This window comes from Lagopus muta, chromosome 12 (genome assembly GCF_023343835.1).
Source record: "Lagopus muta isolate bLagMut1 chromosome 12, bLagMut1 primary, whole genome shotgun sequence".
NCBI lineage: Eukaryota > Metazoa > Chordata > Aves > Galliformes > Phasianidae > Lagopus > Lagopus muta.
In genome coordinates, this window is record NC_064444.1 from 8942408 (window position 1) to 8968312 (window position 25905).

Below are 25905 nucleotides of genomic sequence, written 5' to 3' on the forward strand. Positions count from 1 at the left end.
TTTTCCCCTCCAACTGTTCTGGGCAAGCAGCCAACAAGGAATCCCTACAAAAGCAATCTGTGATCTAGCAAGAACTAAAATGATATGGGTGTTATAGGCAATTTCTGTCTCTCTTCACCTTTCTTTCTTTGCCTTCATCAAATGGAGATTTTCAAACGCAAAAGGTGCTTGGATATTCCAGTGGTTGCAGCCCACGCTGTTAGAAAGACTCTCAGCCCAGGTTTTTTCCTTCTGGCTCTGTAGAATAAGTACAGGCACCTGACCAAAGGCAGCAGAGTTTAAGTGGTGTGTAGTGCCAGCTGGGAGGCTGAGCCATTGGCACAGGCATCCTCTCCCATCAGAACTGTTTCCTCAGCCAAGAAAGTGAATTGTTTGAAATCTTGAGTATGTGACTAAGGAGCAATGGGAAAGACACTGCTTCTAAGTGTAATTCACCTTATTAAAAAAAATACTGAATTCTTACCAGGAAAGTAAGTTTAAAATGTTAATAATATTAAACGTTTTTGTTACCTTTCATAAGTAGTATATGAGAAGTAATCTCTTGTTATTGTAACTTCTTACTGTCAATCATGTTCCACAAGCTAATACTATGCTTTTTTGTATTGCAGGTTTATTATTCCTATGTTTATATAAGCTTTCTTCCAAAACACATAATTTAGAATTTTCCAGCAATACATACACTGTTTTCTTTTTATAACTCTTCCATTTTTAACTTCATAATCCATGTAATGTAGCTTAGTTCTGTGGTATTTCTTTTTTTACAGATGGAGTGTTACACTGCTATTGAGAAATTCCTTTATGTTCTCATTATTATTGATATGGCAACTTAAATATTATTAGAAGTGGTATATTAGTTGAGAGTGGAGATGATGTTCTTGATGGCAGAATGGAATTTCTCAGGTTATGAAACCTGTTGATGAGCTCTATTATTCTTTATTCATAATCTCTGACCTATGGATGTTAATTTCTAGTCTTTTTAAATAGTATGTGCTGTAGATGCTTACCATTCTCTGTCACTGTGGATGCAATCCATCTTTAGTTTGGAATAGTTTGAAATGAATCAACTTACAGTTAAAATCTGTGTAATTTCTTTGTGTCTGTCTTGAAATTGGGAAGAAATAAGGCAGTTGGGAAGTACTTGTAGGGTATTTTTCTTAGCCTGTTAATTTTCTAGGATCCTGAAAAGTTTGTTCAGAGGAAAGCACATTTTGTCCTAGTTCACTCTTACTCTCATCTACCATTAGTATTTTAATTAACAGGAGAAGCAAAAAAAACCCCAAACCTCTCACACTGCAGACAGCTATGGCTCTTCTGTCTGGATGAGAACTTGATATGATTAGTTTGCGCCTTGAGTATGCTGGTGCAGGCTAATTTACAAGGTCCGCATTTGAGAGTGACTTCCATCTCTTGTTGAACTTTCTGCTGTGGCGCACACTGCTCACTTGAAGCCTTTGTGTAGTAAGGTCTGCTTTCTGCAAAATCCCTGCTATTGTCCCTTCTATCCTTGCTGTCATCTCTTCCATGCCTTTGTCTTGTCTTTGCTCACAGGACCCCTGCAGTGGTGAGGAAGGCAGGGCCTGTCTTATGGCTATGGGCTGGGCCAGCTGTCCTTCCCTGCTGGGAGTCCCTGCTTTTGGCCACTGAAATAATAGTCTGTAACCAGTGAGTGCGAGACACGCACATCTGTGTTGTTTAGGTAAGGTCTTCAGTTCTGATCCTGCTGTTGGTGAGAACGCTGGGAGGACTGGTCTTATGGAAATAGCATGTGGGCTTTCCTTACCACTTTGCTCTTCTGATGTCTAAGATCATTTCAGATTATTTTTGATGGTAACCACATCTGGACTTTGGGTAGCCTGGCCAGGAATAGGATCCACTGTACTTATTACTGGCAGCAGAACTGAAAGGTGGAATAACTTCTTTAGTAGTGGAGTAAGCTGTGGATTTGCATGAATCTGTGTAACTGGAATGGAGAGGGACTTGGTGTGCTCTCACAGGGCAGCTCGCTGACCTTTTGGCCTTGCAGTAGACTTTGTTTGTTCAGCCCTCTTCCTGATAAGTCATCTGGCCACTGGGGTTGTTTCTTTTGGAGTAACCTTTTTGGGGAATGTTAATTGCACTTAGTTATTTTTGTATTTGATTGTTTTACATGAATGGTGCTTGTGGAGATAAGCTCATCCTGAGTTTGGGGGAGTGCGTCATGCTAAAGGAGGTACAATACTTAAGTGTTACTTGTAACCTGAGCTTTTTTTGGAGAGTATTTCAGCTCCTCTTATTGGTATGTATGTTATTTATGCATATATTGCCCTTTCACTGGAACAACAATAAACTTCACGAAGGCCACCTTTGCAAGCAGTTCTTAAAATTGAGATCAGAATCCATTTTAAAGCATGATAAATATCTCAACGTACCAGTTCTGCCTTTTTTTTTTTTCCCTGTTCTCCATCTCACTGGGAAGGAGGGAGTGAGCAAAGGGCTGAGCTGCTGCTGGGTTAAACTGCAACACCAGTACAGTGTACAGAACATTTATGTAGATGATAAGTAAGTTGACTGGAAGGACTTTGGCAGTAACTGTGTAACTGGCCTGACTAGTGATAGACTTGTGTATTTTATCACTACTTCCTCCACTTAATTTCCTTTATTGATTCAGAGAAAATGTTGCCTCCTCTTATTGCAGGGTAATAGCATATGGAGCAGATTAGGGATTAGGCATCATGTTGCTCATGTGAAAAAAAAAAAAGTGGAAGGTGCCAAATTCTGTTTGTATGAGACCTTTCTATGTTATTTTGTGTCTCTTGCAATCGGTGAAGCTGGGGAAAATACTTGGCATTTCTTGGGAAGCATCTAAGCAAACAAACAAAAAAACTGGGTACTCTGCTTAAAAAAAAAAAGTGAATTCAGTCTGCAGTTTTTCCTCTGTATATGTGACAACTGTTAGAGCAGCTCAGGCAGAAGTCTGCTCAACTGTGTGTGGAAGTTCAAATATGTAACAATCCCTTGCAATAGAGCACAAACAAGGTGATGAGCTTTTTCAGTAGCACTCTACAGCTTTCAGTGGAATGGCATTCAACGTAGAGCTTGCTTTATGCTGTATGTTAGTACTATTTTTAAGTTTGAGTAGCATACGAACAACGTTTTGGCCTTGATTACATAGGGAGGGAATAGAACTTCTTCATTTGTGGTGTGCTGTTTTCAGTCTTCTGTGCTTGAATATGTGCTTTCTGAATACTTGTGTTTCCTACAAAATGAAATACTCGCACAAACCTCACAGTATGTTGGACAGATAGCGTGCTGTTCTTGTATCGCCAGAATGAAATCCTTTGCATTTTTTTCTAATACAGCAAGATTTGGACTGGCACAAAGTTCAAATTGTTGTAATACAGAGTCCCCAAGAGCTGTGGTGCAGCAGTAGTGTTGAGGAGGGAGAGGGGAGCGTGGGAACAGGCCTCTCTTCACTTTTTTCAGGGAAAGATACAAAAGGAAGAGTGTTTACTTTATACATAGCATGTTGGAGGCTCATTATAGAATATGTAATACAAGTATTGTGTCCCCACATGCATAGTGTTCAGAAGTGTCAATATCTTTCCTCAAATAAATGTCTTTACAGATGCAGAAGACATAAGCTGTCCTTTTTAAACTCGTGTTGGTTTTATTATAAGTGAATTTTGAAGCCTGTGAAATGTTGAAGAATTGCATATTTGAGTATGAAATTGTCCATAAGACATATTGATCTCTAATGTTTGTTAATAGAAAAAAAAAGTTTGTATTTCCTACCACTTTGCATTTCATGTGTTCTTTCTGAGTGTAGCAGGTTTGTGTTATCAGTTCAGTGCCTTAGCTCAGTGTGCAATCAGAAGAGCCAAATTAGAGTGCATCTCTAATATGCTTGTATAATCCAGTGCTGTGTAGTTCAAGCTCCTTCTTATTAGCTTTTTTACTTCTGGCACTAATTAACACATGTTGCATGATTATTTTTTAACTTTTTCTGCAATGTGAAACTCGTGTCTACTTAGGGAAAATAATCACCAATTTACTTACACAGTGCATATAAACTAACAAACTCTCTTGTTCTGGCTACATTTTTATGCAGTCAAGACAAATGATTTAATCTTGCTCTCCACTGTACTGCACTGAGGCTTGTAAAGCAAGGAGGAAAATGTTTTCTGTCTTTCCTATGATATTGAGACCTTCTAGAAAATTCAATTTTAATGACTTTACTGCATTTTGGTGCATTCACTGTGAATTCTATGAGAAGTGTAAAGTTAGTCATTAGGAAATAAAGTAATCAGCTTGAAGTACCATAATAAGGGGTGTTCAAATGCATGTGGGAATGCCTGCTGTGTTTTATCTGTTCATCTTGTTTTTAAAAGTGCTAATGTAGAAGAAAATTTGCTCTTAATCTCAGAAGCAGAACTATCTGCAGTAGTGACTTCCTGAAAAACTTGTGTGTCTCTTCTAGTGGGTGGGAGAAGATCTGGCTCCCTGTATGATGTTCTGCCCTGCTGTGTCTCTCCTGCTTTTTTTTTTTTTTTTTTTTTTTTTTAAAATAACCTGTGAGGTTGTGTTTCATACATATGTCAAAGCACACTGTTGTGCTATAATGGGATGAAAGTACTGTAATAACAGCAGGGTGGCAAAGTTTTTGGCTACAGCAAATGAGAATGTGCCCAAATGCAGCAGCCACAGTAACAAAGGAAAAGAGCTGCTTACCTTTGGAAGGGCTTAGGTAGGCAGGCATCTCCAGCAAGAAGCCCTCGCCTCCATGGCCAACCCTTAAATGAGGGCTGGGAAGGGCTGCATCCTGGCTCCATCCCTTCTGGTCACTCAGGTGCACTGCATGCACGGAGCTCCCCTGGGTTGGCCCTGCCTTCCCACCAGGTGCTCAATCACTGCTTCAGGCTGTGACTCAGCATTTCTGCTGCACACATTAAGTGAACAAATTGGTACTGTTCCTTTATTCCACCTATCTGAATTTTTGACTGAAGATAAAATTCTTCATTCCCCCAACCATTTTGACAACATTAATATTGGTTTCACACTTCAGGTGTAATAGTGAAAGAAAGATGTTGTTGTTGAACTAAAGGGGTTTCTATCAAATTTAGACTATTCTTCAGAGTTCTCAGAGGGCAAAAGAAGAGTTACTGTTTAATACTAAGCTTGTAAGCTAGAACCAGATGAACTGAGATTTTGTTTTGTTTTTTTTTAAAGGGACATTACACTTGAAAGTGAGGAAGTTGATTGTTCAGGATACTAGTATAGGCTTTCAGCCCTAACACACATGGAAATAAATATGCATATTTTTATATTAAAAATAAAATTATATACAAATATGTATAGAGGAGATGATGGGTCACTATGATCGTTGTATAGATATGACTTAACCTTTATACATGATCATGTGATGCCAAACCCTGTCCAAGTCAGGAGCTGTGTTAGGCTAAGAGTAAGAGCCTGAAAATCTCCATGCCTTTTTGCAGAAGTTTTTGTTTCTCCAGCCTGGCCTTGACCACAGCCTGTTGCAAACTGACCTTATTATTTAGTCTCCCTTCACCTTCCTACAGATGCTTTCCAGAAAGTGATGGTGGCTCTCTAGATGTACCTGAGTTTGCTGGTAGAAGCAGGGTGGTCCTGGAGGCCGTGGATCTTCCCTGCTTTTGTGTCTGGTCAGTTTGCTGCTCAGTCAGTTCTGCACCTGTGATAGGTAGAGGACATCATCCTGAAATGGGATCTCAGGATATGGGCAGATCTGCTGTTGTACTAAATAATAATAATAAAAAAGCTGCCTGTTGACTTAATGAATTATTAGAAAGGGAGTCTCAGATTTCTGCAATGAATTATTGTATATGGAAAAAAAAAAAGGTCTCATTGACTTTTTAATCGTTTGAAAAGAATAAGGTTAGAAAAAACTCCCCCTGAGCATTAGCAGACCTCTGCTGTTTTATCTGTGAAAGGGTTGCAGTGGGGATTAACTATTAGTCCCATGTTTGTCAATCTAGGAGGATAGAAGAATTAGTAAGAAAATATTCATCAGTACCACGATGATACCAGCTTGTAACTGCCTTTCAAACGGCACCTCTCCCTTCCTTCCAGTCTTAGGTATTGTAAACAGTGTGTGCCTTGTGCAGCATAGTGGGATGTTAAAATTGTAATACTTTTTGTTGTTCCATGACATTTGAACCACTTTTTTTCTCCTTTGCAGGAAATGACCTAGAGGCCTTACAAATACATTTGTGCATTTTTGTTCTGAGTCTACAATCGAGGGCAAGTGCAGTCTGGAAGCACCACCACTTAATGTTACAACAGAAACAACTACCTCAACAAACAAAGAAAGGGGAAGAAGGCTTGCAGTAACAAACACTCTAATTTTCAGTAGCTTACACTTGGAAAGTCTTCTCTATACAGACTCTGGATTTTTTTTCCCTCCAGTATTAAGAAGAGACACTACAAGTAAACTAATTTGGCAGACTGGATCTGTCGAGACATTTGAAGACTGCTGACATAAGGATTTGCTTTTTTTAAGGAAGGCGCCTCTGCACTGCTTTTATAATCGCTGTTGATCGGTGGTTTGCTCCACTTTTCCTGACTACTAATTGGAAAATTGTATTAAAATATTGCTTCTAAAAATATTATTTGCATTGACAAAATTTTTGTAGACATAACAGCAAGTAATGATAATATGCTCATGAAGAAACCGTAGGCGATAAGTTCTCTGCTTTTCTGTGTGCAGAGTGGAATACCGGCCCAGACAGAGCATTATTAAGATACTTTGGTTTGCTTTCTGATTACAGTTTATAACTGCAGCAGGGCTGCACTGAACACTGAAAATACTAAGTCAGCAAACTGCTGCCTTTCTCACTGCTGATACAGATTATACAGACGCTTGCCTTTTTGAAATGCATTTTGTGAAACCTATGTACACAGTCCTCCACTGTTACTGTACATAACTATATATTTGGGGAAGGAATTTGACAAGTGATTGTTAATTCAAGAAGTCTTCGGACAAGCTCTCACTTATGTATTGCTGTAGTGCACAAGAAAGCAAAATGGACTATAAGCGGCGCTTTTTGCTTGGCGGGTCCAAGCAAAAAGTGCAGCAACACCAGCAGTATCAAATGCCTGAGCTAGGCAGGACCCTGAGCGCACCACTGGCATCTACAACCCCAGCATCTCCCCTGGTCTCCTCAGCTGCTGCGGGCAGCTGCAATCACCCTGTATCCCATACGACTCCGATTGCAGACATCCAGCAGGGAATCTCCAAATATCTGGATGCACTCAACGTATTTTGCCGTACGAGCACTTTCCTTACAGACCTTTTCAGCAGTGTATTTAGGAACTCTCACTATTCTAAGGCAGCTATGCAACTGAAAGACGTGCAGGAACATGTCATGGAAGCAGCGAGTCGACTCACAGCAGCAATAAAACCAGAAATAGCAAAAATGCTGATGGAACTGAGTGCAGGCGCTGCAAATTTCAAAGATCAAAAAGAATTCAGCCTACAAGACATTGAGGTAAGTTACTGTGGGGGATTTTGTTTCACGTGCGAATTTGCGGTGTTCCTTCTTAATTGGACTTGTATTTAAAAGTCACTACTACCCCGAAAGTTCTGTCTGCCTTGCTTTTGTATTTGTGACTAGTGCTGATAAAAAGAGCAGCATTTATCTTTGTTCTCAAAAATATTAAGTTATTTACAGTGGTTATGCTCTAGCTGTATTGAATGAGATATTTAGTGGTTACTTTTGTACAAGGGCTTGCACAAAATTTAAAGATTTCATGAAATAAGGTAAATTGTAATTAAATTGTACTATTTACATAATTCTAATTGGTAGTTTTCCATCAGATTTAAACTTATAGCTAGAAATACAATAACCTCTTTCTTATTTGGGGAAACTCATGTCCAGTTCAGAAAATAAATGATAATAATAATAAAAGCAAAACAAACACAGCATCCCACTGCCCAAAATTAACAAGTCTAAGTAATTAAAAATCAAACATTAGTTTAAATCTTTTATGTAGTCCTGTGTGGAGCCAAAAGTTGGACTTAAAGGAACCTGGTGGGTCCCTTCTAGCTCTGGATATTGTATGATCCTATGATTTCTTGTTCCATATTAATTTCTAATGATATCAGGCCATCTTCTAAATTAAACAATGTTCTCCTTAATATTATCCATTCTGAAGGGAAATCTGAACCCTTGGGAGAGGTGTTTTGTCATCAGTGTTCACATAAAGCTGCGTATCAGCTGAGAAACTATGAAAGTTAATAGTGAGAATTTTGTTTTTTCCGTGTTCTGTGCTCAGTATGCAGTGAAGTAACATTAGCTATATATTTTCAAAAGATACCTTTTCTAGACCTTGAACACAGTCTAATAAATCATTTGTGCAGAACTGTGCAGAGGCAGTTGTAATGTATTTTAACATGACCATAACCTACATAAACCATGAAATAAGGATTAAGTTCTCTTCACTTTGGGTATCATGGCCTTAAATTCAACACTGCATCCATGCTTGACTGCATGACTTAGAATAGCGAGTAACTAGAGGGACATGTGGTAGTGAGACATCCAGAAAATAGGGCCTCTGAGGATGAACTAGAAAGACTGATTTTTACAGAAGAGCAGACAGAAGGAAAATCAGTAGTCATCAGGTATGTAAAAAATGCCAGAAGTTGTGGCATTGTTCTGTCCTTTGTGTCCATGTAAGATGGAGTAAGAAAAAATGAACATAAATTTCAGAAGGGAAGATTCATTTCAGATTTTGTGGAAGCAGTTTGTAATGTCAGAGAATCACTGAAATGGTTTGTTATAAAAGGTAGGGAGACTACAGAAGTAAGATTTGAGTCAGCTACCATCTTCTCTCCCACTTTGATCCCACTGGAGAGGTGCCCCCACCCCTCGGAATAAAGTAATGTTATACAATGTTTGAAATCAGTCAGTTCCCACTCCCCAGCAACACAGAGGGATTTCGCTCTAAGAAGAAACAACTTGGAGTCCATCACAAAGACCCTACAGACTGTGTTAAACTTGCATTTGGCAGAATTGACTCTGAAATTGCTCCTTGGGACAATACAGTGACCTTTTGAGATCCTCTCCTAATCTGCTGTTCTGTGATTTGAATACTGAACTATTTATGCCAAAACTTTAACAATTTTTTTTCTTCCTGATCTATGTGAAATGTTAACATTTCATAAAACTAGAAGCAGGAATAAAAACTCACTTTAAATCCACAGAATGGAAGCAGAAAAAATGTAAGGCTTGCACAGTTTCACCAAGATACACTGGGGGAAAGAGTGTGAGAGGCAGCATAATTTTTTTTTGTAGGACTGAGGGGAAAATATAGTAATACCTAAAGATATTTTGCCATCTTCTCTAGTAGGTGACTGAAGAACAGAATTGATTTTTTTTTTTTCTTTTTTTGTCTGAAAAGGAAACAAGATGTTTCAATGTTTTGAGTGGCAGCTGAGAAATATCCTCAGGAGTCTTTTGTTTGGGGTAGGTGTGTTAGATTGCCCTTGTCTCCTAATAAGTGTAGAGGAGCAACTGCCAGTGGAATCCAGTTTACCTTGCAAGCAACTCTTGTTAGTGAGTAACATTGTGTCTTCCTTTGGAGGTGCTTTAGTCATATGAGATCACTCTTCCAAACTGCAGAGCATTGATATGTAGGGTTTTTGTTTTTTTTTTTTAAAAAAAAGCAATATTCTGTTCACTCTCAGTAGTACATGAGAAAGAGGACTATCTCATAGTCTGGCAGTTTGAGTAAAGGGACACGGTTAACATAATAATGTTGATATTTTAATCTGGTCTGTTCAGTGGGTAGGTGGATTATGCATAGGGCTTGTCGTCACCAAAACCATGAAGAACTGGTATAAATAGAAACATGAGGATAGTAGGGAAACCACTGAGTAAGCCTGGTGTGGTGTCATGTTTTTGTCTGTGGGTTTGTTTTGTTTGCTTAGGGAGAAAAAGCCGTTATAAAAAAGCTATTATGCTCCATTATATAGAATGGTACATCATTGCGTGTATCAAGTCTGGAAGACTGATACTGGTTACTTGTTAATTTTATTAATGGTAGTGTTATATAATCAGCAGATTCTTTAAGCATTTGCTTCCCAGGGAATTTGCATGGCATCACTGTTCAGCATTGAAATCTGGCAGTTTTCTGTATTTTCTGTATCAGAATATTTTTTCTGTATCAGAATATTCTAAAATTGATTGGAAGGTGTTCATGTGGGACAGAATGTAACCTACCAGTACAGCCTCATCTGACACTTCTGTATGTATGTCGTCGATTTAATTAAACTCATCACCCGCTTCAGTGACAAGGAAGTCTAAAACTACATCTCCTCAGAAGTAATTTTGCTTCCAGCTGCCTAAACAGAGCGAACTCCTTTCAGGTAGGGTTATTCAGAGATTGCTGCTCTGCCTGGCAGAGGAGTAGGAGAATTGTGGTGCTAGAGATGTGTTTCTTGGGATAAGTTTGCAAGCAAAAGACTTCATCATATTTGCAACATAAATGATTCTAAGAAATAATTTATGAAAGTGCCACCATGAACAGAAACTTACAGGTTGGCACCTGCAATGGCTCCAGTTCTTTTTTGATTATTACACAGTTTCTAGGTTTTTTCTTGTTCTCATTATAGTCTAAAGCAGGGGAATTGAACGCTTTTGGCATGGCAGAGAAAAGTAAAATAGCTAGTGATATTCCTAGCTGTGAAAACAGTTGCATTGTATCCATGCAGTAACATCTCACAACGTGGTGCGCGTTGCTTTACACGCTTTGGTGCCGCTGGCCAACCCTGGCTGTATTTAAACTGGTGGTAGATAACTTTCCCACTGTGAAGACAGAGATACGGCTCTTCTGAAAGAAAATCTCCATTAATTGAATTTTAAAGCAAAGTGAGTTTGCTATGTGGAGTGAGCATTTAATTCTGTGGTACAGAAATCTTCCACCAATTAGGTTCTATTTAAGCAGTTAAAGCCGCTCTTGATCATTTCTGAGGAAGACTGGAATGGATTATTTTTCAAACAAAACAAGTTTTGCAAAGCAGATGTTGCTATTTATCTCTGCTGCTTAACATTAAAAATTACACTAGAAATGCTGTGTGGTGCCACTGAAACTAAATCATTTGTTTATTTGAACATTATTCCAAGGCAGGAGAAACTGCAGCCTCCGTACCTTAAATGAAACTTAATCAGCTTGAAATTCCTAATGGGTTCTGGTTTCTTCTTCCCCTGACAACTCCGTTCTTCGTACACAGAAATATTCATGTCGCAAGTTTTATTTACTTGTTCATTTATTTACTGCAGTGTTCTTATAAACCTTTCCATCTCTGTAGTCAGGAAAGTTGAAGTTTTATTCATTTTTATCATTTGCTGAATGCTTTTTTAGTAAGGCAAACTGCACTTCCAGGGGTCAGTCAAAGTACCAAAAATGTTTAATTTTGTGCCTCGTACAAAGAAGGGAAGTGATGGAACCAGAATGGAATGTCAAAAGGAGACCGGATGCAATGGAAAAAAAGAATTGCCACCACGGATCCTTTTAAAGTAGATAGCTAATGCATATAGCTGTTCATATGACTACAGCGTCTTGCCAGTAAGATCATTGTGTCTGAATATTTTTATTCCAGAAGAATGTAGCTGAAAATAAGCCAGATGATTTATTTGCTCTAAGGCACAATGGGTTTGTACATTATCTTCGTATTTTATGAATATTACTATTATTCAAGCCTAGTCTTTTTTAATAAAGTCAAATATACGCTTTAAACCACTTTGTGAGAAACTTCATAAAAGAAATAAAGCATTTTGAATAGTTCTTCAATTATTTCTGCAGCAATTTGGGAAATACTTGCTTCTCTCCTGCATCCCGGATGTCCTTTGTTGTAAGCTTTTGTTCACTTAAGAAAGCATGGCCTTGCAAGCAGGCAGAGCACTTGTGTATATGCTGCTTTGTCCTCAGAGTTGCCTTTTCAAACAGCCCTACTCCAACAATTTTACATACAGTGCCTACACCTAAAACTTGGTTTTGGGGATCTTTGTTTTGTTTTGCTTGTAGTAACTGTGGCCTGTCTGTGGTCGTCATTCTCAGGAGCAGTGTTTGCGTGTGAGGGAGGCAAACAGGGAGGGACACGATGGGGTGCAGAGCCCACTGCTTCGGGTGGCTGCCCTGTGGAGCCAGCTCTGGCATTGCAGGAGCTGCTGTGCTGTCAGTGCTGGTCCCTCTGGGTATGGGAACAGACCAGCAGCCCTCCTGCTCGCTCTTCCCTACTCTACATCCTGCTTTCCAATTGAGTAGTATTAGGTGACACGTTGCAGTGAAATGTACTGATGAGATTTGTGCCAGCCTTAGCATTCCTGTCAGACAATGCAAGTGACAGAACTGCGATTTTGTGTGTATTCTGCAGTCACTGTTGTATGCTAAAAACGGCACTACAGTGCATCTGTACCTTGTGGCAAAACGTTGTTCATGTTTGTTAGTAATTACTGGTCTGCTTGGAAAGATAAACTTTAGAATTAAACTCTTCTGATTTTGTTATCATGTCTTAAAATACAGATATATTTAGCATAAATTAGCCAGGTCTGTGTGTTAATGTTTTTGGCTGTTGACTGTATTGTGATAACGTGCTACTGTGATTTTTATTTTTTTTGTTTCATGTGCCTGATACTACAAAATAACTTAAAGCTTTTCATTATTTACTTCTGAGATCAAGGTAAGGTTAGTTAAAGACAACACAGAAGCTTGAATTGACTGTATCAGTCCGATCTCCTCTTAATTTGTAGAAGCTATTGCTCAGTGTTTACCATAAGTAAATGGTTAAATGCTGAGTGCTGCTTCTGGTCTGAGGCACTAGTATTTCTTCTTTTTTTTTAATTAATAAATCAAAATTTAACTTAGTCACTTAACCCAAGCATTGAGCAAGAAAGAAGGAAAAAAAATCTGTAAAATCTCTTATTGGTTTAAAAATTGTTTTTTTTTCTTCCTGCAGGTGCTTGGACGATGTTTCTTGACAGTGATGCAGGTTCACTTTCAGTTCCTGTCACAAGCTTTGCAGAAGGTCCAGCCAGTGGCACACTCTTGCTTTGCTGAAGCTGTAGCCCAAGAAAGAAAGAATGTTGGTGGAGCTGGAGCCTCAAATTTAAGCCCCACAAATGAGCTAGAAGATGCAGTAAGATCATGGAGAGGAGCAGCAGAGGTATGGAAGGCTCAGTGTAGTGACATCGTGTTGTATTCAGTGAAACAAAAGTTCAGGCCTAAGTGCCCTGATAAGGGAAGAAAATCTCTAACTTTAAGGAAATGCTGCATTTGAAGAAGGAAACTAAAATCTGTTTTACCTATGTGGTGTTTATATGATCTCTGCCCCGTGAGAAGCTTTTACTCATGATATGAATGTATATAAGGAGTGCACAATGGAAACAGCTGTTTGTTATTAGCAATTAACAGCATTCAGATATGGATCAGTGGACAGAAGGAATTATTAAAAAAAAAAGAGTCACTGCAGATACAGGGTGAAATTTTAGATGAGCGATAACTTAGGTAACATCTGTATCTTTAACATCTTGAGTGCCAGTTCCTTGGTTTTGTTTTTTTCTGAAAACTTCTGACACTGCTTGTCTTTGTGCTGAGGGAGAATTAGCTGTTAGCCTTGATGTTCCTTGCTGTATCAGTAGTTGGAATGTTCATCTTATTACCTAAATGTGCTACTCTCTGGACTTGGATTTGAGTTAGCACTGCTATCTGTGAAATCCTTTTCTGCCAAAAAAAAAAAAGTTCATACAAGGAAAAAAAAGCCAGGTTTATGAGCTTTCCTGCATTTCCTGTACGTTACTGAAGTGCACAGACAGACCAGAATGGCTTCTGACATGGAGTATGTGGTTTCCTTAGTTTCAAGTAACCAAGGGCAGCGTGTGCTTTTGAAGTCTAATTGGGCAACCCACCTGGGCACGTTAAACATCTTGTTTGGAAATCTTGTTGGGCTTTCCATTTATCAGCTAGCAGATGTCTGCAAGTTGTATCAAGGCAAATAAGCTTTCCTTAGAACTCTGAATGCAGAGGAATTATTTGTAATTCCTACTGTGGCATGAACTGCTTTCACTAGACAAAATAGAGATTGGAAATGCTTGATGTAGACTATAACATATAATCTGAACAGTTCTAATCCTGGTGTGATTTTACTTCTTTTGTATAAAAGTAATTTTGTGTTTATTATTTCCTTTAAAATTGTGTTATAGCTTCTAGAAATGTAATTGCTATCAAGTTCATTTAAAACCTGCTTAGAATTAAAATTGGACTTAGAGATCTGGGACTCTACCCTTTTTTTCCTAACACCCCATTCCAGCTATTTCTCTGAATAAAAACTGTATTTCAAGATAGAGTTTAATACCACTATTACATTATTCAAATCAACAGTATCTAAAGTCTTAAATACAGACAGAAATAGGCTTCTCTTTGTTTTCCACTGCTCGGTAGTATTTCAGTTTTTAATTCAGGTATTCTGTGTTTAGTATTTACCATTTTTTAAAACTGAAGTAGGTAAAGCTGTTACACTCTTGTTGCCCGTGGTTAATTTTAGTCTTGTGTGGCTCTTCTCAAATTGTACCATAGTGATCACCAGTAACTTCATAAAGCGTATTTTATATACGCTGCAATGTTTGTACGTACATGACACGTATGTAGATTTTGTTTCTGTGGTAAGGATTTAAAATACGCTTTATGATAGAAGATTGAAGTCCTTCCTCATCTGAGCGCATTGATCATGTGGCCATGTAACCAGGAGCCATAGTCCAGAGAAAGAATTGAATTAGTAACAGCAAACGATGCTGATTTGATTTGCTATCCAACGCCATATAAATTACATGAGATTTATACTTTCAAAGTGACACTAGAAGTTGAATCAGTTATAATAAGTAATTAGCTCCAGAACTCTTCCACCACATGCTTCTTCTAATCTCCTTTATGTTTTAAACTCTGTGTGGGTTGTTTGGTTTTGTTTGTTTTTAACTTCAGTGTGATTTTGGTTTGCTGTTGAACTTCTTAACCCAATAGTTTTTTCTTGATGTTATAGGCTACATCTCGACTGCGAGAAAGAGGTTGCGATGGATGTTTGGCAGGAATTGAAGTTCAACAGCTTTTCTGCTCACAGAGCGTAGCAATCCCTGAACATCAGCTCAAAGAGCTAAACGTGAAAATTGACAGTGCTTTGCAGGTGAGTTTTTAAAATCAGTTGCTTTTGTGTGCATCTAGTGCAGTCAGTGGGACAATGAATGAAACAGGGAGGGAATATATTACTGCAGGCACCTGTAGCACAGGCAGCCCTGAAGTACGAGAGGACTACAGGTATTGAACTTAGTGATAAATGTGTATACACTGCAGAACTGAGTAAAGCAAACCTATGTAACAAATTTTATATGTGTATCCAGAAACAGTGACTGCTTGCTTCTTTGCTGATGTAGCTGTTCCCTTCAACTTTCTGTTTAATGTCAGGCTTACAAAGTGGCTCTGGAGAGCTTAGGCCATTGTGAATATGCAATGAAGGCTGGCTTCCACTTGAACCCAAAAGCTATTGAAGCAAGTCTTCAGGTAGGATCTGCTAAACCTGCTCTTTCATCCCTCTGCACCTTAAAAATAACTATTAAAAAAAAAAAAAAGAAAAAAAAGAATTGGACTCATGAGGATGTTTTCATTATCTTCGTTTCCTTCTAATCTATTTCTTTATGCTTCAGGGCTGTTGCAGTGAAGCCGAAGCCCAGCAAACAGGAAGGAGACAGACTCCACCTCAGCCAATTCAGTGTGAATTGCCCACTGTACCGGTTCAGATAGGGCCGCACTTTCTGAAAGGAATATCCTTTAACGAGTCTGCAGCAGAAAACCTGAAGCTGAAAACGGTAATAGTCCTGAATCTAACCACAATGGTTAACAAATAAAATGAGAATCAGTAGAACTCCTTAAAACCCAGAGAAAAACCACAGTAGTTCAGTGCCAACTTGTACTTAAAAGTGTGTATTTTTAGCCTGACTTCCTGTGGAATCGAGGTGTGATAACGCTGTGGGCTCACTCCTCCCTCTGATAATGTTTAATCCACCTAGGCAAATTCAGTCTGGTGTAAGAGAAACACAGAAGTCTAAGAGGTAATTGGGGTTCTATAAACTTTTTAAAAACAGGTATCAAAATATGAAGAGGAATCCTTACAGATGTCCTTAGCAGGTGATGGACTTTAGAGCTTATATAATCTTAGGTGCCAAAACCAGTCAGGACTGTGCCTTCTGCTGCTAAGGGAAGTACTTTAAAATAAACAGTATTACGATATCTTTTCTTTCATGCCTTCCAAACTTGAAGCAATCTTTCTAAGTCAACTTAAAATGTATTTTTAGAAGTTGTAAAAAAGTTAATTGAATTTTCAATGTAGAGAAAATGTAAAAGGTGTCCATTGAGAAGTAATTTGGGGATTTTAATCAGCTTTTTCCAATTTTTGGATAAGGCCAGTCCTTGCTCCTGAAAGTGTTGGAACAGCCAACAACTTAAAATGTTTTTCTTTTGTCTTGGAAGTGACTTTTGTAGTTTTGATCAAACTGTTCTGCAAAAGCTAAATACTGCTTATAGTGTTGGAGTTCTGTGTTCTAAATTGCACACGATGACTACAGTGTTTCTGTTCTGCAGCTAAAGTCTTACATGTAGGACCCTTGAGAGGTAGCACATGTAGCAATAGGTGGCTGAAAAGCTTTTGAAAACTGTGTACATATGGAGGCCATTAATGTTAACATTTCTGAATCACATGACAAATGTGTTTGGTTTTTTTTCCAGCACACAATGTTGCAACTAATTAAAGAAGCTGGATGCCATAATGGACTTACACCACGGGATGACTCTCCTGTTACTGAAGTACTAAATCAGGTTTGCCCTTCGACTTGGCGTGGAGCCTGCAAAACTGCTGTACAGTTGTTGTTTGGTCAAGCAGGACTGGTAAGTAATAGAGATAGGCTTAGCCAAAAAAAGGGCTACTTCAACATTCTGAAGAAAAACTAGGTATTTTAAAGTGTTTGAAAATTAATTTCCTACATCTTGCTCCGAGTTTCTATTTTTAACATGCAGCTAACTTTAGTTATAAACAAGATGTATCCTCATGGAATGCAAGTCTGTAGATGCTATCTGTAGTTGTTGGGAACAGGGGAAGACAAGAAATGAAACTTCAGTTCTAATAGTGAAATAGGAAATGTTTGAATCTTTCCTGTTTAATAAAACAAAGCAAACAAAACAAGAACCTTTCTCTCAGCTCTTTTTTTTTTCCTTTCTCGTTCAAGTGGAAGCTTGGTTTTGCTGCTGAACAGAAAGCAGTAAGTCGTCTAGTTGTCTGCACCAAGTAATGCAACCTGGTGCCTCTAGCAGAAGGCATAGCACTTAATGCCTTTCTGCAGACATGTATATCCTTTAGAAGCAAATGAGCAAAAGGCACCATAGATTCTACACTGTGTAAGGATTTAGTAAAAACAGGTGTTTGAAATGCATTTTGATAAGAAAATGCACTTGTACTCCTATAACTAGTTCCTGCGATCTCTTCATTTAATGAAGAGTTTGTTGATAAATTCATTTTTTTAGACTTGAGTTTTCACTCGACAGGACAAATAAAATGGGGACAGGAGTGCAGTAGGATAGGATGAAACTGATGCACAGAGGTGTACCATAGCCTACAATAGTTTCTATCAAGTATTCTTTGAATCATTTCTGGGCTAAATGCTATTGATGATCATTTATTGATGCCTTGTTCGAGGTGAATACAGACTGCCAGAACTGAAACAAATTGCAATTTCAAATGGAAAGATCCTTATTGCTAGTACCTTGCAAATACATTTTTCAAGCAAACAGCTGATTAAGTGACCTTGCCTAACCTCCATTCTTAGATCATTGATCCGTGTATTTTTTGGTACTGTTAATACATTCTCTAGTAATGGTGAATGTTGGATGCATCTATTTCAGGTTTCCTTTGATATTAGGTATTACATATCCTCTTGACATGAAATATGCTGGACAACTGGATTTAAGTCATGGTTGTTTGTAACAACGCAGTTGGATTGAAGGCTTAAAATGAAAGAGACAAACCATCAGTATCGTAACAGCAGTGTGACTGCCATCAATCCTTACCGCAGTGTGACGTAGAGGGAAGTGGTAGTAAAATAAGCACTTTATATAAGGAAATTTTACAGAGAGAGGTTTAAGAGGGTTGCATCTTTGCAGGGAGGAGTGCACTTTGAAATAATAGGATTGATCAAATTTGTATGTAGGTGTTTACTAGGAAAATGCGTGTTAAATGCATGAACAACTAGAAAAAGGGCCATAGTTAAGTCAGACTGTCTATGGCTGATAGGATGCTGGGAGACAGCAGCAAGGTGTGGGAAATGGGGCCACGAAAGAAGTGTTTGTCAGCAGCCCTATGGAAGTGTGCAGTAATTCCTTAGCAGTTCTTGCCTTCTGAGCATCTAGATGAGGAATGCCTTGGAGGATGCTGCACTCCCCACTGCTTCCTTTCCAGCAAAACAAAAGCTTAGGGGTTTCAGTGTTGTGTACGCCCAAATCTTGCCCTGATCAGATTTTGAGAGTGGCCCAAGGCAAATTTGAACTCAGGAGTCTGGAAACCTGGTATCCCCTAGTCTAGACATAACTTGTTAGACCTGCTGGTAATTGTATCACTGATACTCTTTGGGTTTATCATAACATATGGAGAGTTGTCAGTATAATCTTATTATATGTTCTCCCATATGACAGTGCTGATACAAAGAGTATTATCTCCAGTAGAAGCATGAATGTCTTTGCCTGAATCTCTTGTTCTGAAAATAGCAGGTTTCTATCTTCGGTTACACAGTAATGAGCTGTACACATAGTTGAAGTACTTGTAAGCCTTATGTCTGAATTCATTCTCACTTTTGATTTGTTACAGTATAAATGGGTGTGAAGGTATAAAATATGTGCCTTTTTGTTTGTTTGTTTTTACATGATTCAATTATGCCTGTATGTAGTCTCATGCAATGATGAGAAACTGTAATTTATTTCTTTAAAGCCTTCTTTGGGTGGAGATGAGGGAGGAAACACCTTTAAAAACAAGAACAATGGATGTCTGATGCACAGGAAGCTATCCAGTGAGCACCTAGCAGGCAGGGAGTGAGAAACATGTTTATTTTATTTTGTGTGCAACTCGGATAAATGTATCATTGGACAATATTATGCAGTCTTTCGTTCACTGCTTTTGAGAACTAAGCTATCTGTGTTAGTTCAGAGTGGTGAGTTAAGCTAAGTCAATATCAAACTTAAAAAGGAACATTGATACGCTCACTATCTTTGGCCTGTCGTGCCATGTGCCTTTGCAGAAGGAACTCTTGATAAGTGCAGAAAGTGCAATGAGGTGTAAATTAGTTTGTTTTATTGTTTTAGGTTTTTAACTTAAAGAATTTCTGGAATTGTAGGGGTGTGTGTGTGTGTGTGTGTGTGTGTGTGTGTGTGTGTGTGTGTGTATTCCAAGGTAATATCTGGATATACGTATGTGCTAAGTGGTGTGTGTGTAAAGAATTCCTGTCTTTTCAGATTTAGGTCAGCTAAGTAAATGTATGTTTGAATAAAAAGATGCAGGAATTAAAGTAATTCAGAGGATGAATGGAAATAAAACTTTGAATTGGCATCCTGCAAACAAAATACTTCAACTTTGTCTCTAGTTAGCCATCCTTTCCTGTGCTTACTGATCTTTGTTAGCAGAAAACATGCATTGTGGGAGCACTCAATCTCCTAGTAGTTTTAAATCTGAGATGTTGTAACTGTGACCAAATGTTGAGAAATGTGACTTTTTTTTTTAAAGGGAAGAAGGAGGAAAAAAAAAAGTCAAACAAATGCGGGGAAAACCCCTCCCAAGAGCAGTGGCACTACAATGCATCACTTCCAGGAACTGACCTAGATTGGCACCAATTACAATTTTACTTCTTGACTGATGTGAGATTGATCTGAGATGCAGACAGTATTTCTGGGGGGAAGCTGAGGGGAAAAGAAGAATTACTACTTAGTTGATCTCACCTTAGTCCAATTATAATTGCAATATAGCTAAATCTATACCAAATTATTTAAAATTAAAATGGTGCAAATATCAAGAAAAAATAATGGTGTTGCACTGTTACTATGTTAGGTATCATCGTGAATGGGTAATAGCATTTTTCCACATGCTTAGACTGTGCTTAGACAGATTTTGCAAGTCCAGATAAACCTGAGCAAATGTTCAGAGACAGCTAGAGGAAAATGAAGGCCTTATGTTAAAATATTGAGATGGTAGGAAATAGTAAAGCTTAAGTATTGTTGGAGGGGTTTGGTAATTCAGGAGAAGAGAATCTCAGCTCTATTTATATTTCACCTTTCTTCATAAACAGTAATAGACTACAGGACAGAAGTAGAACAAGTGTAGGATGATTGCAAAAAAGCCAGTAATGCCCCTTGAGGCTTATTTATGCTGGAGGACTTTTTGCCATTTCAAGGATAAATGGTACAGCTAATCTGCTAGTCACCAGAGCAAGAAGTGCTGACTGTTGCCAAAAAGCTGCTGGTTCAGCATGACCAAAATAGGAAATTATGGAAGTGATCAAAAAGGCCAGCTCATGCAGACTGGACAACAACAGAGAGCACAAACCAAATATGGAACTTACTATCACTGGTACTGAAGTTTAAATGAAGTTGGAGTGAATCCATTCCTTCTCAGTTTCCATTAAAAAAAAAAAAAAAAAAGGGTTCATAACAGATTAATTTTCAAGACTTTCATTTTCCATATAAATTCATGATGTCTTACAGAAGGCTTAGAGTTTAAAAAAAAATAAAAAAATAAAATAAATTGAACAGTCAATTTTCTTCTCTTTACTACTATTAATTCTCTGTTACCTACAGTACCATTGGATAGAGATATGCTGGTATACAATTTTGTAATCGTGAAAGTTTGTGTAGGGGGGTGCTAAAAATTGCAGGGTATGTGGAGAGTTTCAGGCTAAATACTCTTTGTCTGTAGCATGGTATGCATTATTTAAAATATTTTGAGAAATAGGTGTTTGGGGGCTATTAAGGTAGCAACTGTGTTAGACTTCTCACATATAAGAGCTGTTACACAAATCCATTGATAACTACCAGCTGCTACGTAAAGACATTGGTAACTACATGGTGACTCAGTGCAGTCGAGAAGAATGTCCTTGAAATATGGGCTAATGTATCAAACTGATCAGTTTACATTCATTTTTTCTTTCCCCAAGACATTTCAGTACAAATTAACATGTGATGATGATTTTGAGTTGATTTGTTTTTATCTGGTTCTTTGTACATTTTTGTACAGAGGTCCTTTGTAGTGTGGCAGGGAGCTGAGACTATTGCATCTTGACTACAGGGGTGATAAAAACAACTATAACTAATTCCTAAATTGTCTTTTATTTTCATATTATTTTCTAGGTGGTTGTGGACACAGCACAGATTGAAAATAAAGAAGCCTATGCTCCTCAAATAAGCTTAGAAGGATCTAGAATAGTGGTGCAAGTTCCATCAACTTGGTAAGTGAAAGTACTGCACTGTAGATCATCCTAGTAGGTATGACAGAAATACATAGGAAAGAATACAGTGCAGCACAAGTGGAGCAGGAACTGCTATGTAATTATGGCTTATCTTCCTTAAATTCCTTTATGTGGAACTGACTAAATGCCACTATTCATCAGACTGACCAGCAGTTGTACTTGAGCTGTCTTTGTATTAATGCTCCCTCTGTTGGCGGCAGTGGAAGGGAAGCAAGGCTGGTGCACAAGAGCAGAACAGTAAAAGCTAGATGAAGAAAGTTAAATAAATATAAATCCAGAAACATTCCTGTTACTCTCCCTGGCAGTCCTGGGTGCTGAGATCAGTAGAAGAGTTTTAGCTCTTAACTGAGATGTTCTTTGGGTGCTGTTGTGAACTGCAGAACTCTGTGGTTCAAGAGGTGCCATTCCTAGGGGCTTAACTAGCTGCCTAGGAAAGCATAACATTAATTTGCACTTTGAGGTGAGGTTGTCTTCCCTTTTGAAACAATAATTTGGAATTACAATATTTCCTTTATTTCTTCAGTGTACTTGGTGTTATGAACTTTGGTGTTTACACACTGCATTCATCTGAATCCTTAGTGAGATAGCCTGTTGCTGATGGTACCAATGGTGCGTCCAGAAGTACAAGTCAGCCCACGATCTTTATCCAAATTCATCTTTAATCCCACTATGGGGTATGAACTGGCACTTCTCTATTCCCTTTACATAAATTGCTCTATTGTGAAAGAACTAAAATACTGCTGAGCACTTTGTGCCAGCGTTTGGCATCTCTGAAAGAGCTCCACCTGCTGACACGCTGAGAGAGTGCCTATTTATTCATCTCTGCTGAAGGGGCTCATTAAATAATTGACAGCTGTGCCAGTACTTAAATCCAGGTTATTCTGATCTCACCTCAAATTAAATCCTAATTCCATAGATTATTGAAGAATTACAGTAAGCATGCATCTTCACAGATCAGTAAAATCTTCCACAGATTACTGGATATGCTGAACCATTTTTCTCACTGAGTGTGTCAGGCTGGGTGTTCCTAGGATGGGACATCTAGAGTGCACTCAAGATTTACAGTTCCTGCACCTTGTCTTTTTGTCAGGCTTGTTGAGTGCTCTTGCCATTTCCTAGAAGACAGGATTTCTTGTGTTTTTTTTTATTTCCTAATATGCCTTAATCATGCCTGCTCAGCTAAACAGGAAATCATCAATCTTGATTTTGAAAATAAATGATAAAACTCTTGCCTACAACGAAATTTTCTTATATACTCAACAGTTAAAAAAAAAGAAACTGGGGCTGTGGTATTAGACCTTGGGAATCCTCAGGTATTCATATGTTATACTGCCTTGCTAGTTGTACCTTTGCAGGAGCAAAAGTAGCATATTAATTAGCCTTTCGTTGTCTGACTAGCATGGTAAAATTGTTCAGTGTGGAATTCAAAGTTGTGATTTTGATTACAGGTGTCTAAAAGAAGATCCAGCAACAATGTCTTTGCTACAGAGGAGTCTGGATCCAGAGAAGACTTTGGGACTAGTAGATGTGCTCTATACTGCTGTGTTTGACATACCACGGTGGAAGGAGGGAAGGTACATCTCCTCTTGAGCCTGTTGTTTAAACAAAGTCATTGCTGTTGAAAAGACTATACTGAGGAATTTAGTTTCTGGTTAACCAGAAAGAGAAATCACTGGTCAAACAAAGCAAGAAACTTGTACTCTATATAGGTAATCTTGTGAGTACGTATGTGAGTACGTTAAAAAACCAAACAAAAAAACCCTAGCAGTTTACCTATGTGCACAAAAGTATTTTTCTCTTGCATAAAAAAACCTACTTGATTTATATTAAATAAATATTTTCATTTGTATCTTGAAGTGCAATTAAAAATTCTTTAGGAGAATAGTAAATGCTACTGCATATCACAGAGTTACAGAATAGTTGGGATTGGAAGGGAGCTCTGGGGATCATCTCGTCCAACCTCTCATACAAGCAGGCTGCTGTAGAGCACGTTACCCATGGCTGTGGGTAGTAATAGTTTGAATTGTTATTGTAAGTAGTCTATTAGAGAACTCCAGTTTTATTTCTTCCACTTTCTATTACCCAAATGCACATTTTTCTGCAAAATAAAAACTCAGTTAAATGTCTTTATGTATCCAGTGCAGTGTAGGATAAATGGGATTTGTTGGGTGGTTTGATACATGTTTTTGTTGATGCAGGGAGCAAGCTTTGCCTTGTATTCAGATCCAGTTGCAGCGTGAAATCTCAGACTTTGGGAACCAAGTTGACATGCCATCTGGAAATGGAAGCAAACCTTCAGGTGGTCTACAAAAGACATTTTCAAAACTGACTTCACGGTTTACAAAAAAAACTTCCTGCACCAGTACAAGTAATAGTGGAAGTTATTCAATCCCCAGTACACCTTCCAAAAATGTCTTCATAAGTTCCAGCTCAGAGGAGAAGGCTAAAATGCCCACTAACATAGATGCACGGCTACAAAGCATTTTGAACATTGGTAACTTTCCTAGGACCACAGATTCACTGCAGTCAATCCAGAGCACAAATAATCAGATAGTAAATGGGTTTTTAGTTGAAAGACAGGACAACTTCTTCAAACTGGATGAAGGCAAGGATGACAAAGGTATGAATTTACCAACTGACCAAGAAATGCAGGATGTCATAGATTTCTTGTCTGGTTTCAACATGGGCAAATCCCAGCAGACTTCTCCAATGGTGAAAAGAAGAAACTCTATTGCATCCTCTACAGCAGCAGAACAAAAATCAGGAACAGTACAACAGCAGCCCCAGTCTGTCTCTCACACACCACTGCATCCTTCTCAGCAAGGCTTGTCACAGCAACAACAGTCACAAAAGCAGCAGCAACAAATGCAATATTACCAACATTTGCTTCAACCTATCGGACCACAGCAACGTGTACCTGCCAAATGGCTGACTAATTCTTCACAGCAGCCAGCCCAAACTGTTGGAGCTGGATTATCTCATTTAAACCAGTGGAATAACCCTGGTTTTTCAGATTTAAGCTCTGACTTGTACAGTTTGGGTCTTGTGAGCAGCTATATGGACAATATGATGTCAGAGATGTTAGGACAAAAACCACAAGGACCTAGAAACAACACATGGCCAAATCGTGACCAAACTGATGGAGTGTTTGGAATGCTGGGAGAAATTCTGCCCTTTGACCCTGCAGGTGTGTGTGCTTTCCTTTATTACTTTTTAGGAAGATCCTATCACAAATAGAAGAATACTGTTAAATATTCTTAGCAGTAATTATTTCCTAGTACTATTTACCAGATGCTAAGGTTATTAAAAATAGAGACAGGTATTTCTGTATGCCTTTTTTTTAACGTAGGTTGAACTGAAGTACAAAAAAAAGTAAGTAAAAAATGTCATTAAGTTTCATTAAAAAAAAAACAGAATTTTAACAAATTCCATGTTTATCTCAGTGGTAGTTCTTACCTTTCCTATAGGGATCAGATAAAAGTGTTGAAACTTACAGATAACGCTCTTCCTGCTGTTAATTTTTTAGATTGTTTAAAAGAATAGCATTCAGATCTGTGTATTTTGCCTCCCCCATCAATTATTCTTCCTGCTCTTTACCAGTCTTGCACTCCAGAGGTACGACTGAATTGCATCTTTCCCATATCCCTGCTTTCTCCCTTCAGTATGAGAATCACATCAATTCCTGCTCTCCGGCTGTTATTGCATTGAAAAGCTTGGATGCTAAAGGGTTAGAGACTAAGGAGCAAGTGTCATGTGGTTTGCCAAGTATGTTGGAGCCACTGGTAAACTGTAAATGTATGGGGATTATTATTAAAGATGAAGTGAGATAAAATTTTATGGTTATAAGCAAACAACTTAGAGGCTATCAAATTGATTATAGAATCTGGGACTAAGAGGAGATTAATAATACCACTTGAGATCAACAGACCAGTCTGTTCTCTTACAGATGTATCTGTTGGTGTGGAACGTAGCTACAGGACTTCGTACTGCGCATTTATTAAAAGTGCCAGAACAATCTTTTCTAAAACCACTTTATCATTTTTCTGCTGTTACCTGTGTGTGTGTGTGACAAAAAATCTTCAACCAAATAGATTGGAATTAGAACCTTTCTTCATATAACATGCCAGGTTGAACTGTGATGTCATTTGAAATCTAAGCTTCAGTTAGTGTAGTACAGAAAGCTTTAAATATGCACACAAAAAAAATCATTTTCTGATTTCCTTAGGAGTTGTGCTCCTAAGTCACTTGAAACAAATTGGGTTACTTGATGAGTATTTTTAGTCTGAAAATAATGACTTTTCAAGGGAAAATCTGCTAATTAAGAATTTATAGAATTGATGGGGTTTTT

General features: G+C 38.2%; 1 protein-coding gene across 3 annotated transcripts in view; it reads left to right on the forward strand.

Moving 5' to 3' along the window:
- Window positions 1–25905, forward strand: part of GARRE1 (granule associated Rac and RHOG effector 1) — a 54089-nt gene that overhangs the window by 21902 nt on the left and 6282 nt on the right. For all 3 annotated transcript variants that reach the window (XM_048958644.1, XM_048958645.1, XM_048958646.1), the window contains exons 2-10: window positions 6197–7505; window positions 12974–13180; window positions 15050–15190; window positions 15469–15564; window positions 15708–15869; window positions 16786–16944; window positions 21439–21536; window positions 23006–23131; window positions 23756–24744. In XM_048958644.1, coding sequence (XP_048814601.1) covers window positions 7011–7505; window positions 12974–13180; window positions 15050–15190; window positions 15469–15564; window positions 15708–15869; window positions 16786–16944; window positions 21439–21536; window positions 23006–23131; window positions 23756–24744 — 2473 coding nt within the window. In that variant the 5' untranslated portion in view covers window positions 6197–7010. The remainder of the gene's footprint in view (window positions 1–6196; window positions 7506–12973; window positions 13181–15049; window positions 15191–15468; window positions 15565–15707; window positions 15870–16785; window positions 16945–21438; window positions 21537–23005; window positions 23132–23755; window positions 24745–25905) is intronic.